This window comes from Eutrigla gurnardus (genome assembly GCF_963514095.1).
Source record: "Eutrigla gurnardus genome assembly, chromosome: 4".
Taxonomy (NCBI): domain Eukaryota; kingdom Metazoa; phylum Chordata; class Actinopteri; order Perciformes; family Triglidae; genus Eutrigla; species Eutrigla gurnardus.
The window spans coordinates 20,908,169-20,922,833 of NC_139918.1; the positions used below are offsets into that span (position 1 = coordinate 20,908,169).

At 40.5% G+C, this 14,665-nt stretch overlaps 1 protein-coding gene across 3 annotated transcripts; it reads left to right on the plus strand.

Moving 5' to 3' along the window:
• The first annotated feature begins 665 nt into the window (after positions 1-665).
• Positions 666-10,775, plus strand: miga1 (mitoguardin 1). 3 transcript variants are annotated; one of them, XM_084007472.1, is made up of 16 exons: positions 666-789; positions 2,178-2,334; positions 4,387-4,540; positions 5,004-5,122; positions 5,285-5,417; positions 5,537-5,712; positions 6,147-6,270; positions 6,348-6,451; positions 8,018-8,127; positions 8,241-8,313; positions 8,459-8,545; positions 8,625-8,723; positions 8,835-8,969; positions 9,187-9,240; positions 9,372-9,488; positions 10,176-10,775. In XM_084007472.1, the coding sequence occupies exons 2-16, from the start codon at positions 2,236-2,238 to the stop codon at positions 10,392-10,394; spliced, it is 1,803 nt and encodes a 600-aa protein (XP_083863598.1). In that variant the 5' UTR covers positions 666-789; positions 2,178-2,235; the 3' UTR covers positions 10,395-10,775. The 3 variants fall into 3 exon arrangements, with proteins under 3 accessions (XP_083863598.1, XP_083863600.1, XP_083863599.1); XM_084007474.1 differs by having other exon boundaries at positions 6,351-6,451; XM_084007473.1 differs by having other exon boundaries at positions 715-795.
• Positions 10,776-14,665: the final 3,890 nt, after the last annotated feature.

Here is a 14,665-nt window from a genome sequence, read left to right on the forward strand (position 1 = left end):
ACACAGTGATGACAAGAATGATAACAAAAACATTGTTAAGTCACAGTACATCATGATTATAAGTTAATATGTCATCATTTTGACTGTCTGCCTCAAAATCATGACATAAGTACAAATTTTATTTTATATGACTACAGAGTCAAAAGGTTGGCATTTTCAATAGGAATTATGTCAATCACATACATGAGATAATAAGTAAATTATCATACTTTTTAAAATGAAAATGATGGGATACAAAGAACAAAGATATTAGATAAGTAAAAATTATTTAAAATAATAATTATATTAATGAAAAGCCTAAGTCAAAAGTTTGAGCTGATGAGTCAAATTGTTAGTGTTTGAATATGACTTATATCCAGTGAAATATATTGTAATAAGTCAAAATGTTGACTTTTTGAAAAGTATTAATTTTGGGGATGTAAGTCAAAATCCTGACCAATCATTAATCAATTTTGACTTGATTAGCACCTTAAAAGGGACATTACATAAATCGAGGGTCATGGAATGAGTGCATGAATGTTGTTTTTATATTTATATAATAAACAACCACCAGTGTGTACATTACTGTAAAAGCTAAACATAAATAAATATTTGTAATACTGCGAGAAAGCCAAGAGGGGGCGCTGAAACTCCACAAAGACGTCGCGAGCAGTGCTTTTATTTTGAAAGTCACGCTAGATGAGCGCGGTGCCGCTCAAGTCCTTCACTCGGCAGCAGCTGAGGTCAGCTGGAGGACCGTGAGAACTACCTAACTACCGGGACCAGGGTCTGTGGAGGAAACCTCTAAACGTACTGGTGATTTCATTCATACTTTCAGGTTGTCCTATTCAGAAAATAATCCCCCACGTTTACCAGCAGTTTCATTCCAGCTCGTTTAACGAGTTAAGCTAACGCTGTTAGCTGTTATTAGCCTTGTAGAAAAGTTAGCATTAGCTTCTCTGCCAGGCCAATAACAGTAGAGTGTTCTCTTGTTCATACCATATGCTAATGCGATTAATCTGATTCAGAGCTAGGGTGCTACTTGTATTCATGTCCACGTCTGTGTGCCTTAAACATTCTTTGAAACGTGACAATTATTATTATTATTTGGGAAGATGTTTTTCTGCAGTGTTGCTAGTGAATGAAGGCTATAACTTTGGATATTCCAGTCCTATCAATCTCATGATAAAGCAAATGTATTTTTATTAAACGGGTGAATTATAGTGTTTTACACTAGGGAGGGAAAGCAGTAGAACAACATTTAAAACGTGCTGAAAAGGATGCAATGCAATCAATCAAAAATAAAATAGTGATTTAAAATACAATCACATAATTTACAAGTTGACTAAAAAGAATACACTAGAAACAGTGATATTTTTTCTCAAATTGAATAAAGTAAATGCAGTAAAGAATTGATGTAACAGCCATTTGCTCTCTTTTGTAATTGTTATTAAATTAATATAAAATGAATTGTTAATGAGTCAAAATGGATCACTTTAAAATAACTTTGATTTATCAGACCGTACTAGATTGCTGGTGGTCTGCATGCACACAGGTTAGATCCCTCCCTGCCTCTTCAGTATTTTCATTGTTTACTTGTCAGGAGCATATCCACATTTTTAGGCGCTCTGTCTGTTTTTCCACAAAGTCCCATGCAAACTATCCCTCGAAAACTGGAACTGGAACTGGAAATCAATCAGTTTTTGAAGGAACACAAACACTTGCATTACATATTGAGTGTCATTAAATGTTTAAGCCGAAGAATCGTCATTCTATCAGGGCTAGACTCAAACGGGATAATCATCCATGTGATGGGCCACACGAGACTCACGTCTTGTGCAAACTTTAAATGGATGTTGCGTGATGTCTTATCAGCTGGATCCACAGCAGCTTAGAAGGTGTGGTCCTGTGGTGAGAGACGTTATTTAGAAAAAAAGCTATATTATGTTGAAATTCCTTTTGAGGGTGTGCTGATTATCCTTTAAATCAGCGATTGACTCATGTGTAACGGTTCTTTCATGATGGAAGTAACAATGAATAGTGGTTGAACACATATTAGGTTGATTAGCCCTACCCTTCTCCGGTTAGGCAAGCGTTGCTACTTTGCACGTACTGTATGAGAGAGGCTTTATGTAATAACGTCATTATATCCCCTTCTGAGCCTCCAAGGTTAAATCCTTGCATGTCATGTCCCGCAGCTCCAGCAGAATGGTGATGAGGACAACAGCGTCGCCAAGTCATGGATAGATCGCCACAATGACACATGAAACCCTCACAAACTCCCAGCTGTCTGTCAAGGCAGCTGCCCTGCGCATGGTGGACCTGCCGCTCTCCGTGTACGGCTCTCTGGCACAGGTGAGGGTGTGTTAGTTAGTGCTGGGACTTTGTCACCCAGAGCTGTCACTGTTGTCGAGGGTTCCACTGCACTTTGTCTGGTTCTTTCCCCCCTTCCTTATCACTATTTCAAACATTGTCTGTGTCACTTGTTTCTACTTGATTTGTTTGATTTTTATATACAAAGTTGCTCCAAAGTTGGTAAAGCTTTATTTATTAGCTACTAACCTGCTTCTTGCAAAACTTGTGATATGAGAGATATGCATTTTGGTATTTGATGTAAAACTCAACATACCATTTTCCAAAACTCAGTTATTTTCTCATGTTTACAAAAAGTATCTCAGATAGTGTCTAGACTTGTATCATAGCTGTCATTATCCAGTGAAATGTGAATCAGAGGATGTAAACACAAGTTGCTCATTTATAGAAATTGGCAGCACAAGAAATAGAAACACAGGGACCTTTTTTTCTGGGGGAAACTTGTAGTTGGCTTTCTTTTAACCAGTTTAGTCAGATGATGCGTTTTACGTTACTCATGGCGGTGTGATCATAAATGCACGTGCATGAAGCAGATGGAGTTGTCTGATTGAATTTGGCACCAGGCCATTCAGTGCTCCCATTAAGCCGGTTAGGAGAGCCTGTTTATGCGTGCAGTACTACGATGTGTTTGTGGGAAGACGACAGCTGAGCTCGATACTGTCGCTGGTGAAAAGGTGCGAATGGGTTCATGTGATACGTGGCAGCCAAAGATCAGTGCCTGACTTTCTGTGAGCAAGACTATTGACTGTGCTGGAACTTCACATCAGGTCAATATTATACTTGTGTAGTAATGTTTCTTTATGGATATTTTACCAAACTAAAAGCCAAAATGTTTGTATAAAAAGCCACTGAAAGTGAAAGCTAAGTTAAATATATGTTTTTCAGGGAACATTTAAAAATGGGTACTTCTAATTATAGATGAGGACAGGCTTGTTTGTGTGAGCTAGGGGAAAGTGAGAATGAGGTTCACTCTTTTTGTTCTACTGCCCTTTGACAGGAAAAGTTATGTACTTTTTGTAAAATGGCCTCCAATCATGTTGATTTTCTCTTGGCTGGCTGACTATGGAAAAACTTGAGCTTCAGAAAGGCAATCTTTCATAGCAGAATGCATTTGCCAAGCTCGGTAGAGTTAAGTAGTCATTTTGTAATATAATTTAACACATTTAAGTGTTTGACCAGTGCTACTATGTCTTTTAGTGTCTTGCAAAGCCATGAGGGTTGGGCACTTTGTGTGCATGCCACTGGAATAAATGAACTCATTATAATGAAGTGCACAAACAACTAAGACCAAACTGTGCATATGCATTTTTCACCTACAGTAAATGTAGAGCTAATGCAATCTATACATACCTATAAGTGTGTGTGTGTGTGTGTGTGTGTGTGCTCATGTAGCAAATCCTGTAGTTGCAGGTACAGAAACAGCATGGAACTAACTGCCGGCCTGTAACATTCAATAATCCCGTCCCATTAAAAAAATAAGTCAATATTATGGCAGTTGTCATAGCTCCAGACTCGGGAATGTGCGACAGCGGGGTGAGGATGGATGGTCTCCCTAGTCGTTCAGTGTTTCTATCTATAGACAAACAGAGGGGAAGTACGGATGCTATCTGAAAATGATTCTTTAACATTTAGATGACAGGCTAGTCATGACCTCTGATGTTCATTGGATACCCTTTATTGCTGTAAACTCCAACAGTCCCATTTGTGTATCGCTGCTTTGCCTCTTTCTGCCTTCCAACATGTTGTCTGCTTCACTACTTTAACTAGTGAGGTCCCCAAACATGTCTTGCAATCTTTTTGTCTTAATTCAAAGCAGCTATGCAGGTTGTTTAATTGTCTTTGTTCCCAGTCTGTTATCAGTTCACAGAACAGGGTTTTTTTAACTCCCATAGTCAGGAAAAGGTGTTTAATCATTTCGTAGCTTGGTCCAATTTTCTTCTTATTTTTTGACTAACCAAAATCTGCTGCAAAAACGTATGATGAAGATGTATAAACCTCTAACTCGAAGCGTTTCTTCCTCTACTTTTACTCCAGGTGAGCGTCAGCACAGGCACCAAGAAGCTGGTGGCAGCCGCTGCCTTTGGCGCCGTCTCACTCCTCTTCCTCGCTCGCCGCTTCCAGAGGAGGAAGGGCAAAAAGAAGGCCCAGTGGGAGCAGGCTGGCTTCGAGTTCGTCTCGGCAGAGAACGGTAAAGCTTCCTCTCCGCCGATAGGAAGACTGGCCTGGGACCTGCGTTTAGTACGTGAGCCCAGTCGCTGGTTTGTGATGTAATCTCATTGACGTGTCGGGCTCTCCTGTGTTACTTTGAACTGTAAACAGCAAGCTCCAGATAAATGCTTCACCTCTTTCAATCTCCCACAGGAACATGTACCACTGATAAGAGTCCAAGAGAGATTAACAGAAATGCAGGTTCAAGTGGAGTCAAATGAGCAGTTGGAAAAGGAAATTAAAGTTTTTTTGTTCTTCTGATCCGATCCGTGACTCAAAACCGAAATATGATCCGAACCCTGCGTATTTGATTGACAGGAATGTATATTTATCAAGCCAATTCTGCCAGGAAGGCAATGAATTAAAAGAGGTGTAATGCCGCCACATGCTTGTGTTGTGTGATCTCCTGTATTCTGATCTTTCTCTCATCTTTATCTACCCAGATAACACCAGTCAACACATCACTCTCTCCCTCAACTCCAAGAATGGCTACTCCTCCGGTCTGCTGCTCAACGCAGGAGACTACAGGAAGCTGTCCGGGTCTCTGCTGAGCCTGGCCTCGGTAGGACAACCACATCGTTTTAGAGTGTTGTTAATTATTTAAAACGCATAAATATGAACCAATAATGAGGAAAGTGTGTTTCGAAAGAAACTGAATAATATTTGTTTAAAAATGGATGTAAGATTTGCTGACTGAACCGTGTTCTTCTTCTTGTGTCTGCAGGTAAAAAGCATGAACTCGTCCAGCAGCAGCACATGTGCGAATGAATCCACCTGTTGGGACAGAGCAGGAGAAGCCGATATCTGCAGCGTGGTCAACTTACCCGTCACCACGCCTGAAAACCTGTACCTCATGGGTAAGGAAACGTCCACACACAACGCATGACGTCACTGTCCAGTTGACTTTGTATTGAAATGGCGCTTCGGAGTTCTACGATCGTTTTTGGCGAGGCTCAGAAGTTTGTGCGCTTTGCAGGTATGGATTTATTCGAGGAGGCTCTGCGGCGGTGGGAGGAGGCGCTGACGTTCAGGAGCAGGCAGGGCGAGGACGACGATGCCAGCTGTGAGGACGATGCCAGCTGCGAGGACGATGCCAGCTGTGCATCCGTCAAAACGGGAGCCGGAGACGCCGTCGCCGAGCAGAGTATGGAGGTGAGTCAGACGATGCTTTTGAGATGTTATGAAATGGCTTACAGACCGTCCTGTGTACCAGAGGAAGAGAGGAATGTACTGCCCACAGACACTGCACTCCAGATTCCATATAATAACATGAATAACCAGCAACCCACCGGTGTGTCACAGAGCTTGAATTGTGTAACAGCTAACTCACTGGCCCTTTAACCTGGATTAGTGCGGATGGGTAATCTTAGGCACCCAAACATACGTCCAGTCTGCTGTCGAGGATATCCCCGACTCACTTGAGCCTCTTTAGGAAGCTTATTAAGAATTCAGTCACGAGAGATAATCAGGAAACAACCAAAAGAGTGAAATAAGGTTTGGAAAATAAAAACTTGGCTGGCAAACGTTAAGTATGGCTTTTTTTAATGTGATTATGAAGTTAAACCTTTCTGTGTTTTGTTGTTCAGGATGTCATCAGTGCCGAGTTCATCCACAGGCTGAAGTCTCTGCTGCAGAGGGCCTACAGCCTCCAGGAGGAGTTTGAGGGAGTGTTGTGCATGTCGGAGCCCTCGTCCCACAGCAACAGCCAGGGTGAGTCACTCGGACAACGTTATGTGATTTCCACCATCAATGCAGTACAACCCGTTACAATGCGTGTATCTCCTCAGCAGATAAAGTGACCGATATTTTGGCCAGAGAGGAGCTGGATGACGTCTGCCTGCGAGACAGCCTCAGCATCGCCTCCACGGACTCCTTTGTGTCTGCGGCTGAGGTGAGAGACGCTTCCGCCGCCTTTTTTTTTCTAAGAAAACCACAGGATACGTGTAAAAATAATGATTTAGTCATGCTTTTTCTGCTTGACTCACTTTTGTTTTGTTGCCACTTTATTTCATTTTCAAATAACATCTCAAACCTTTTATAGAAAGCATCACAAAGCAAAGCCCACTTTTGTTGGCATCCTAAAAAAAACTATTTAATCATGAACGTACGCTACAGCATGGACTGTAAAATACTGTAAAATGTTCCTTGAGAGTTACTTCGACAAGACACTGAAATAGTAGGTGTGATTGATATGAAAGTGTCCAAGAAAAGAGAAATGAAAACAATAATTCTCTTTTCATTTTTCACCTCATCAACTCAAAGCAGTTATACAGCAACTTCTATAGGTTAAAACAAAAGTAGCACTTTGCAGTTAACAAAACACACTCAGGTGTGGTTACAGCCGACAGGTTAATAGCCGAAGCTATTATCTTTTCATCTTCAGCTCACACGCCATTATTATGCATATTATTGTGGATTCTGAGGCGTATTGTGCGACTCCCAACGAGACTCTTGAAACTCAGCCGTCTGAAGCATCGAATCTCGAACAATTTCACAGCGGGGGGTTTGTTTCAAATAGCTTTGATCTTTCCTGTAAGCGTTTATCTGCACTCAGCTTATCTCCTTAAGTCGCTGTGGGGGCTCGAACCACACATCCGCTGCTGCTGATGCTCTTGACCCATAATGTACAAAAATAACCTGACTGTTAAGAATTACTGAGTTTTTCTACAGAAGCTATTTTCTATGAAATGTTCAGGTGAAGGCCGTCGTCTTCCCTAGCTGCTGATAACTAAAGCTGCTGTATATCTCTGCCGAGATTGGTTATTAATATGTACAGCTCACATCATACATTAAGATAAGAAACACTCTTGTGCGTACACCTAAATTCATATTTTAAAAGGGATAAAATGGAGGTATTTATAACCTCAACGTTGTTGTTGCCATTTACAAACCAGCCAGTGATGGCAGAGCAGTCAAACTGGGTCAATCATAATTATAAATAGTCCTTCAACATTCCTCCGTGTGCGACATACAGCTCTCTGTTACTCCACAGCTGTTTATTCGACAGATCCACACACCGCTACAGCATGGAGGGACGAGTTATGAGCTCATAACGGGAAAGAGGGCAGACGTGGCTTAAGAAGTCACGATCTGTATTTATTTTAGGTTCGACAAGAAACTTCTCCTTGGTTAGAATACAACTTTATTTTATCATTGTCAGTTTAGCTTTAACAGCAAATAAAGGATTATTGTGGGAGCAAAAAACATTTATTTAACAATTACAAATACTTTGCCTCACGTCTGTTTTAACAATTAAACATTAAAAAAAGAAAGAGAATCAAGTGTGTTTAGGAAAGAAACAAAAACATTCAGGTTATAAAAAAAAAAAAGTTTCTATCAAAATATATTGAGTTCATTTCCCAATTGACCATATTTGAATGGCATGAATTTCGTAGGAACAGCAATGTGTCTCACTTTGGCTCACTATTTGTACCTCTGCTGTCTGCCTCTGCTTCAGTTGTCGGAGCACCGAGAACTGAGGAGCGTCTTCGCTCTGGGTCATCACCTTTTCTACGAGGAGGCGCTGCAGATGGCCGAGGATGGGAAGATCTCCTGCAGGGTGCTGCGGTAATAAACCTGTTCATACAGAGAGCCTATATTCCAGGAACATAACGCTGTGTGAAATGCAGTGCTTTGTCCGCCGACAATTTAATCTGATATTCTGTGTTTTTCGTTGTCAGGACTGAGATGCTCGAGTGTCTCGGGGACGCTGACTTCCTGGCCAAGTTGCACTGCGTGCGTCAGGCGTGTCAGGTACAGTGAAACCATTGCCTACATTAACAAAATACTCGTTCATGTCACGGATGGGAACAATTTCACTCATTTAAAAGCCACAGAGTAGAACTGAAATTGCCCTCGTTTTAAGCAAAACAAAGTGTAAAATGTTTTTCTCCTCCAGCTCATTTTGTGCGAGAGAAAGACCCGGATGTTTCTGGCCGACACGGGAAAGAAAGTCCTGTCTTCAATTATAGTAAAAGCCCAGAAGGTGAGACTGAAACCAGTTAGTGAATAATAATATATTCAGTGAGCGCTTCCCGTCCTAAATATTATCATTTGGTTCTCAGAGCCCAAAGAGATTCGAGGAAGTGTTCGAGGAGATGATTTCCTTCCTGGAGCACACGGAGCATTGGGAAAACACCGAGATGGAGCTGGCCACGCGGGGGGTACGACTGCTGCTTCCCTTCATGATTCCTCCACAGCATCATGTCTGACCACAAAACCGGACAAACGCTCTTTCTTTGAAGGTAATAACTCTCTGTTCTCACTCTCACCAGGTGAAGCACTTGAACTTCTACGATATAGTGCTGGACTTCATCCTGATGGACTCATTCGAGGACCTGGAGAATCCACCCGTCTCCATTCAGAACGTCATCAACAACCGCTGGCTTAACAGCTCCTTCAAGGAGACTGTGAGTAGACTCATGCATTACTTATTGGTAAACGATAGATCCACAGCAGCTGGTTGAGGGAACAAACCCTTAAAATGACTTGTAATTCTGGAAATGGAATAGTTTGACATGTTACAGAACAATAATACTCCCGGATAAGACTGCCGATTGTGTTTGTGCATACAGTCTTTGGACTATCCGGGCTTCTAACATGATTTAACCTGCATGTACCTCACAGGCGGTGGCGTCGAGCTGCTGGTCAGTGATGAAGCAGAAGAGACAGCACATGAAGGTACAAGCCCAATAAAGTGTTCAGGACACACACACTAGTCGCCAACAATCCCTACATTTCATTTATTACACAACAACCAAATGCCTTATTTGCAAAATCCCATCATGTCGGTAACCATTGCTGTGTCTCAGGTGTCGGACGGCTTCATCGCTCACTTCTACACCGTGTGTGAACAGATCAGCCCCGTCCTTGCCTGGGGCTTCCTGGGACCCAAGAGCTCCCTGCATGACTTCTGCTGCTTCTTCAAGGTCGGTCTCCGGAACATAACGTGATAATGACGTCATACCTGTTATCACCCTCTTCTCAATAGGATACGTACTTCTGTTGGGGCAATTTTAGCTTTTCATACCTTTTTTAAGTTACAATTACATTAAAAATAAGCACACACTCATTTCGGCTCGTGCAGATTTTCACAGAAAAATAATTTAGATATTTAAGTAGAATTACATTTGTTTTGGAAAATAGATTTGTTCCATGATTTAACATCACAGCACATGAAAACATTTTTGATTGCTGCACCGAGAAGAAACGGGTAGAGCAAAAAGAAATAAACTACATTCTCTTGAGGGAACAACTTAAGACAAAATGTGTTTCTTAAAGAAGACCGAAGAAGTCTGAACTTCCGGTGCTACAAATAGTATTCTATAATAAGCTTTGATTGCAGCCGCACAAGACAGTGTAGGGAAACAAACAAAACAAAAAAAAAGATTTATAAAAAAAAAAAAAAATGTAAATTAAGTATAGGAAAAAAACGGATATTTTATCGGAGCAATTATGAACAAAATTCCATGCTAAAGGTGACATGTGTGGAATGTAATAAAGCAATACAAAACAAAACTAAAGTCCAAAAACAAGGAACAGCAACAGGCTGCCTCCTACTTTAGAGTCTGTAAAGTATCTGTCCAGCTTCCTCAGTGTTCTCTCTTTTACCTCAGGATCAGGTGCTGGACTTCCTAAAGGACATTTTCGACCTGGACAAAGTGCGATACTCTTCTGTGGAGAGTCTAGCCGAGGACATGCTCCACCTGCTGCACCGGCGCTCTGAACTGCTAGTGGCCTACCTGGGAGCCGACTCCCGGCGGCACGTCAACGCCTGCACGGCGCCGCAGGTGCAGCTGCTGTCCGGCGCCCTGCTGGAGGCTCCAGTGCAATGAGAAACGGGGAACCCGTCACACTAAGCGTTTATTCTTGGGTGAGCTCACACCAACCATCAGACTCTGTTGCGTAAAACTACTCAATCAAGGACGATCCATTACTGTAGCTAAACAGTTTCACCGCAGCCCGACATCCACTCATCCCAGCATGCTTTGTGCTCCGTATGATTAATTACCAGCTTTCTTGCCTTCACACATGGATCATCATTAATTCCCTCCAGTGTGGTCCTCCCCTTTTACTGTTGCCATGGCAGTGCACATTAGTTAATATCATAGCAATATTTAAACTCGCTGTGAGACATTTTGCAGTAATTATCTTGAAGTTGTAGGTATTCCACTGTGTAACTAAGGAATATGTGTTTCTGTCCAGAGCAATTTGTGTGAAAGAAAAAGGGTATTTTAGTATTTATTTTTACTATAAAGTTGCAGGATTTATTTTTAGAAGCTGTAGTTGTGCCCGTCTGCATCAGTGGATTTGTGATCAGCTTCAAACGTACGGTAGTATGAAGACCAATGTTGCATAATAAACTATCAGATTAACTAGATGTATTTACGTATCCTACTGATCAGCAATGCAAAGTCGTTAAATGTGCTTCGTTTTTGTTACAAGCACATGTTGCACTGGGGAAGCTATTGAACAAAGGGAATCTGTGTGGTAAATGTAAAACATGTAACATGCTGTTACTTAAAAGCTGTTTTCTTGGCACCAGGACTCATGAACCTTCATGTAATAAACTGTATAAACGAAGGCCAGCTAATGCAGCCTAAAAGGCCCTTAATCCCAACATACTGTCAACTACAGGATATAAAAGATGACATCACTATGACACAATCCTGCGGATCTACATTCTTGAACGTGATGGGAGAACACTCAAGAAGCCTTACTATGCACATATTCAAGCCTCGTCTTCATCACTGAATGTCAGTCTTAAAAGGTGCAATATATTACCGTCTGCTGATCAGTCACTGCCATGTAAAGAACATGCACAACATGAAGGCTTCGAGCAGCAGTCACACACACTACCGTTGCATTAATGTTCCAAAAATGTCAAATAAATATTTTAAGAGTGACGATGTAAGTTGTTTTTGCAGGGTTTTCCTCCTATAGACCTGAAATAAAAGGAATCCATCTTAAAACAAAACCAACAGGCCTGTGTGTTCTTTGAAATGGTTTGTGATCATTCATCCTAATGTGAGGCTACAACAGTCATCATGTGGACATCTGACAGTCAGTCTTTTTAGTTTGGACAGTCATTTTATTTTTATTTATTTTAGTAATTTTAACATCACGATAGGTACCAGTAACTTGTGATTGGTGTTTTTTTTTCATTTATAAACCAAACCTAGTAAAATAAACTTATCAATGAAAACTTAGCCAGTGTCCTTTCTGCAGTGGTGATTGCAACACATGGACCGACACTGACCGATCCCACTTGGTTCGTCTGTAGCCTCATTTTTTTTAAACGACTGGGTCCCTGGCCTTTTTTTTTTATAAATGTTTTTGTTTCAATGTACATAAAACCATGAAAATATTGTTCAACGGATTACTTTAAAAAGAAACTGCGTTAACCCTCAGGGGGCACTAAGGACATTTTTGTCCATTTGGGCAAATTTGTCCTCTTAAACTGGCTATAGTTTTGGCTGTGTTAGTGCATATGGCAAAATTTTTCGTAGAAAAAAAAATTAACTCTAGAAAATTTTGGGAATTTTTTAATTAATTTTTTAAAGGTGAATCTTGTTTCGTCTAAAAACGAAGGAAATTTTTAATTTTTAATTCACTTTGTATAAATTAGGCAAATAAAGACTGATGAGAACATTCGTTTTAATGTCTCCACAGTAAAAAATGAAATGTCACTGAGCCCACTGCGTTTGTTACAACTTTATTAATGAACATGGCAACATTTCAAAAATGAACAGTTGATTAAAAAACCCCAAAAACAATATATTTGATAATATACACAGCACATGAAACCTTTTTTGTTTAATTACCTCTAAAGCATGCTCCTTGTTTAGTCTTCACACCCCCACGAACTCTGTGTTGAAACACTGAGCATCTCACATGTAGAGTGAACAGCTTCAAAAACAAACTGTATAAGTGACCCTTTAACTACAGAGAAAAGTGATATAAAACTGCTAACCCCCAAATTTTTACTGCCAATAAAAACAGTGCATGTCAGTTTAAAGTTAAGTTCCTGTCCTCATCCAACTTTCTAAAGCACATTCCTATTGACTAATGGTTATTGATGAAGGCATTCAAGCGATACAAGAAACCAACAGACAACTCTAAATACACTATGGCATCATGGTTTAAAACAACATTGATCCGAGCTGAAACAACATGTATCTGTCCAACAATTTGCAATCACAGAATTTTAAATTTCATTGCGTTGCCGTTTTTTTACCTTTCACTGGAGCTCTTGAACGGTCTACGTTCAGCAGTGGGGATTGACTCAAAGCATTCCTCCTTTTGGGGACAAACTACGACGGGGCCTGATTCTATGACCTAAGTTTGCAGCGTCCTCCAACACTGTGAGCGAGAAGTGAAGGCAGCAGCGTTTCAATAGTAGATATGCACTGCACTTGAGGGCAGATTCACACCACGACAGGGAAAAAATAATCATGTATTTCACCGTTTTTTTTAACCTAGCGGTTGAACACATTGCTAGACTTCTGGCAACAGATTTGCATGGCATGCAGTTTTGAAATACCAATGTCAAAATAGTCTAAATCATCAATACACCGTCACTGTCAGACTTACCAGGATGCAAAACTAAGGCCGTCAACAAATATTAAGCACATACGACGATAACATTTCCTAAACGAGCCTATGCAACAACTTTTTCTGGGTAAAGTCACTTTATGAAAAGTCAAACTTCATGTAAGAAAAGTCATACAGCTCATATCATGCAGTTCATTCATGAAAGCAGATCTTTAAAAAAGGACTGTTCATACTTTTCGTTACAACTAAGCATAAATGCATGTAAAAAGAGACACAGGTAAGCATTTCTTTGCATGTAAATTGGTCATGTCACTGGACAAAAACACCATTTTCCTTAGGTTTCGCTTACCTGTGTTATTGCAGCAGAACCTAAGGTGCAAGGTCTGGGACGACACTGCAAAGATCAAATATAATTGCACTGTTTGCCATCAGTGAACAACGCTTAGAATTAACAGCCTTTCACAACAGTGCTCATTCAGAAAATGTCATAAATCAATACTGGGCTAGTCAGCAGCACTTCCACTTCTACCATTCCACATGCTCATGGGACATTAAAGTTGTAACAGCAGAAACCTAGGCATGCTAGACAGGAGTTATGCAGTACAGCTGTTCTAAATAAAAAAAGGTTGCAATAAATGGCATTTAAAAAACCAGACAATGACACTTAGCAGGTCAGGTATTCAAAACGCAAAAGAACCACATGGCATCCATAGAACAGTTCCTACCAACAGTGTAACAGAGTGCTGACGTTCAGAAATCCAACTGGCACTGAAACGCTACCTACAACAAATAGTCTAACAATCTAAGTATCAACATACTGTAAAGATTCAAAGTCTGAATGTTGTGGAGTCACAAGGGCAAATAAGTCTCAGAAACATGTGGTACAAGAATCTAGAGTGCTATTCCTCTCCTCAGAACATTTCATATACTTACCCAGAGGCATGGGGAAATGGCAATATTAAACAAAAATACTACATCGTTTGCAGTTTATGAAGCATCAAAAAAATGGCGTTTCTCTCTCAAAGTCACAGTTTTGTACTTACAGTATAGGAGGGCTCAACTGATGGACGAAGACTGCTTAGCCACCCCCGACCCTACAACATCTATGTTCTTATATTGGATAAACACTAACAGAATGGGGACAGCAAAAACGATTTTTGCAATGTTTTTATATTAAAAAAACATTCTTTCAAAAAACAAATTTATACATGAGTTAGTTCGCAATTTAAAAACGGGCAAGACAAACGTTTCAATGCATTTTTGATACAGTGATAATTTACCTGACTGTCCTGGAAAAAGAACATCACAAAAATATATATATAACACTAAAAATATGCAACATTTCCTTGCAACCACATTTTCTGAGGAACATGTTAGAAAAAATACTTGCTTACCACTTGTCTAAACTTGCCTGTGGAGGAGGAAGTGTCTATATCATGGCAATATACAGTGCACACTACCGCAAAAATGTCAGCAAACGAGACAAAATTAAAAAAAGGAGGAGAGCCATAGCAACGCAGTCAATGCATCGATTCATGTATGGATACCAGTC

What these genes read in the sequence shown, in the direction of transcription:
- miga1 (XM_084007472.1), top strand. Translation starts at nt 2,236, where the DNA reads ATGACACATGAAACCCTCACAAACTCCCAGCTGTCTGTCAAGGCAGCT. An exon ending in TCGCCGAGCAGAGTATGGAG is followed by an intron (nt 5,713 to 6,146) that starts GTGAGTCAGACG and finishes TTTGTTGTTCAG; the next exon opens with GATGTCATCAGTGCCGAGTT. An exon ending in GCGTGCGTCAGGCGTGTCAG is followed by an intron (nt 8,314 to 8,458) that starts GTACAGTGAAAC and finishes TTTCTCCTCCAG; the next exon opens with CTCATTTTGTGCGAGAGAAA.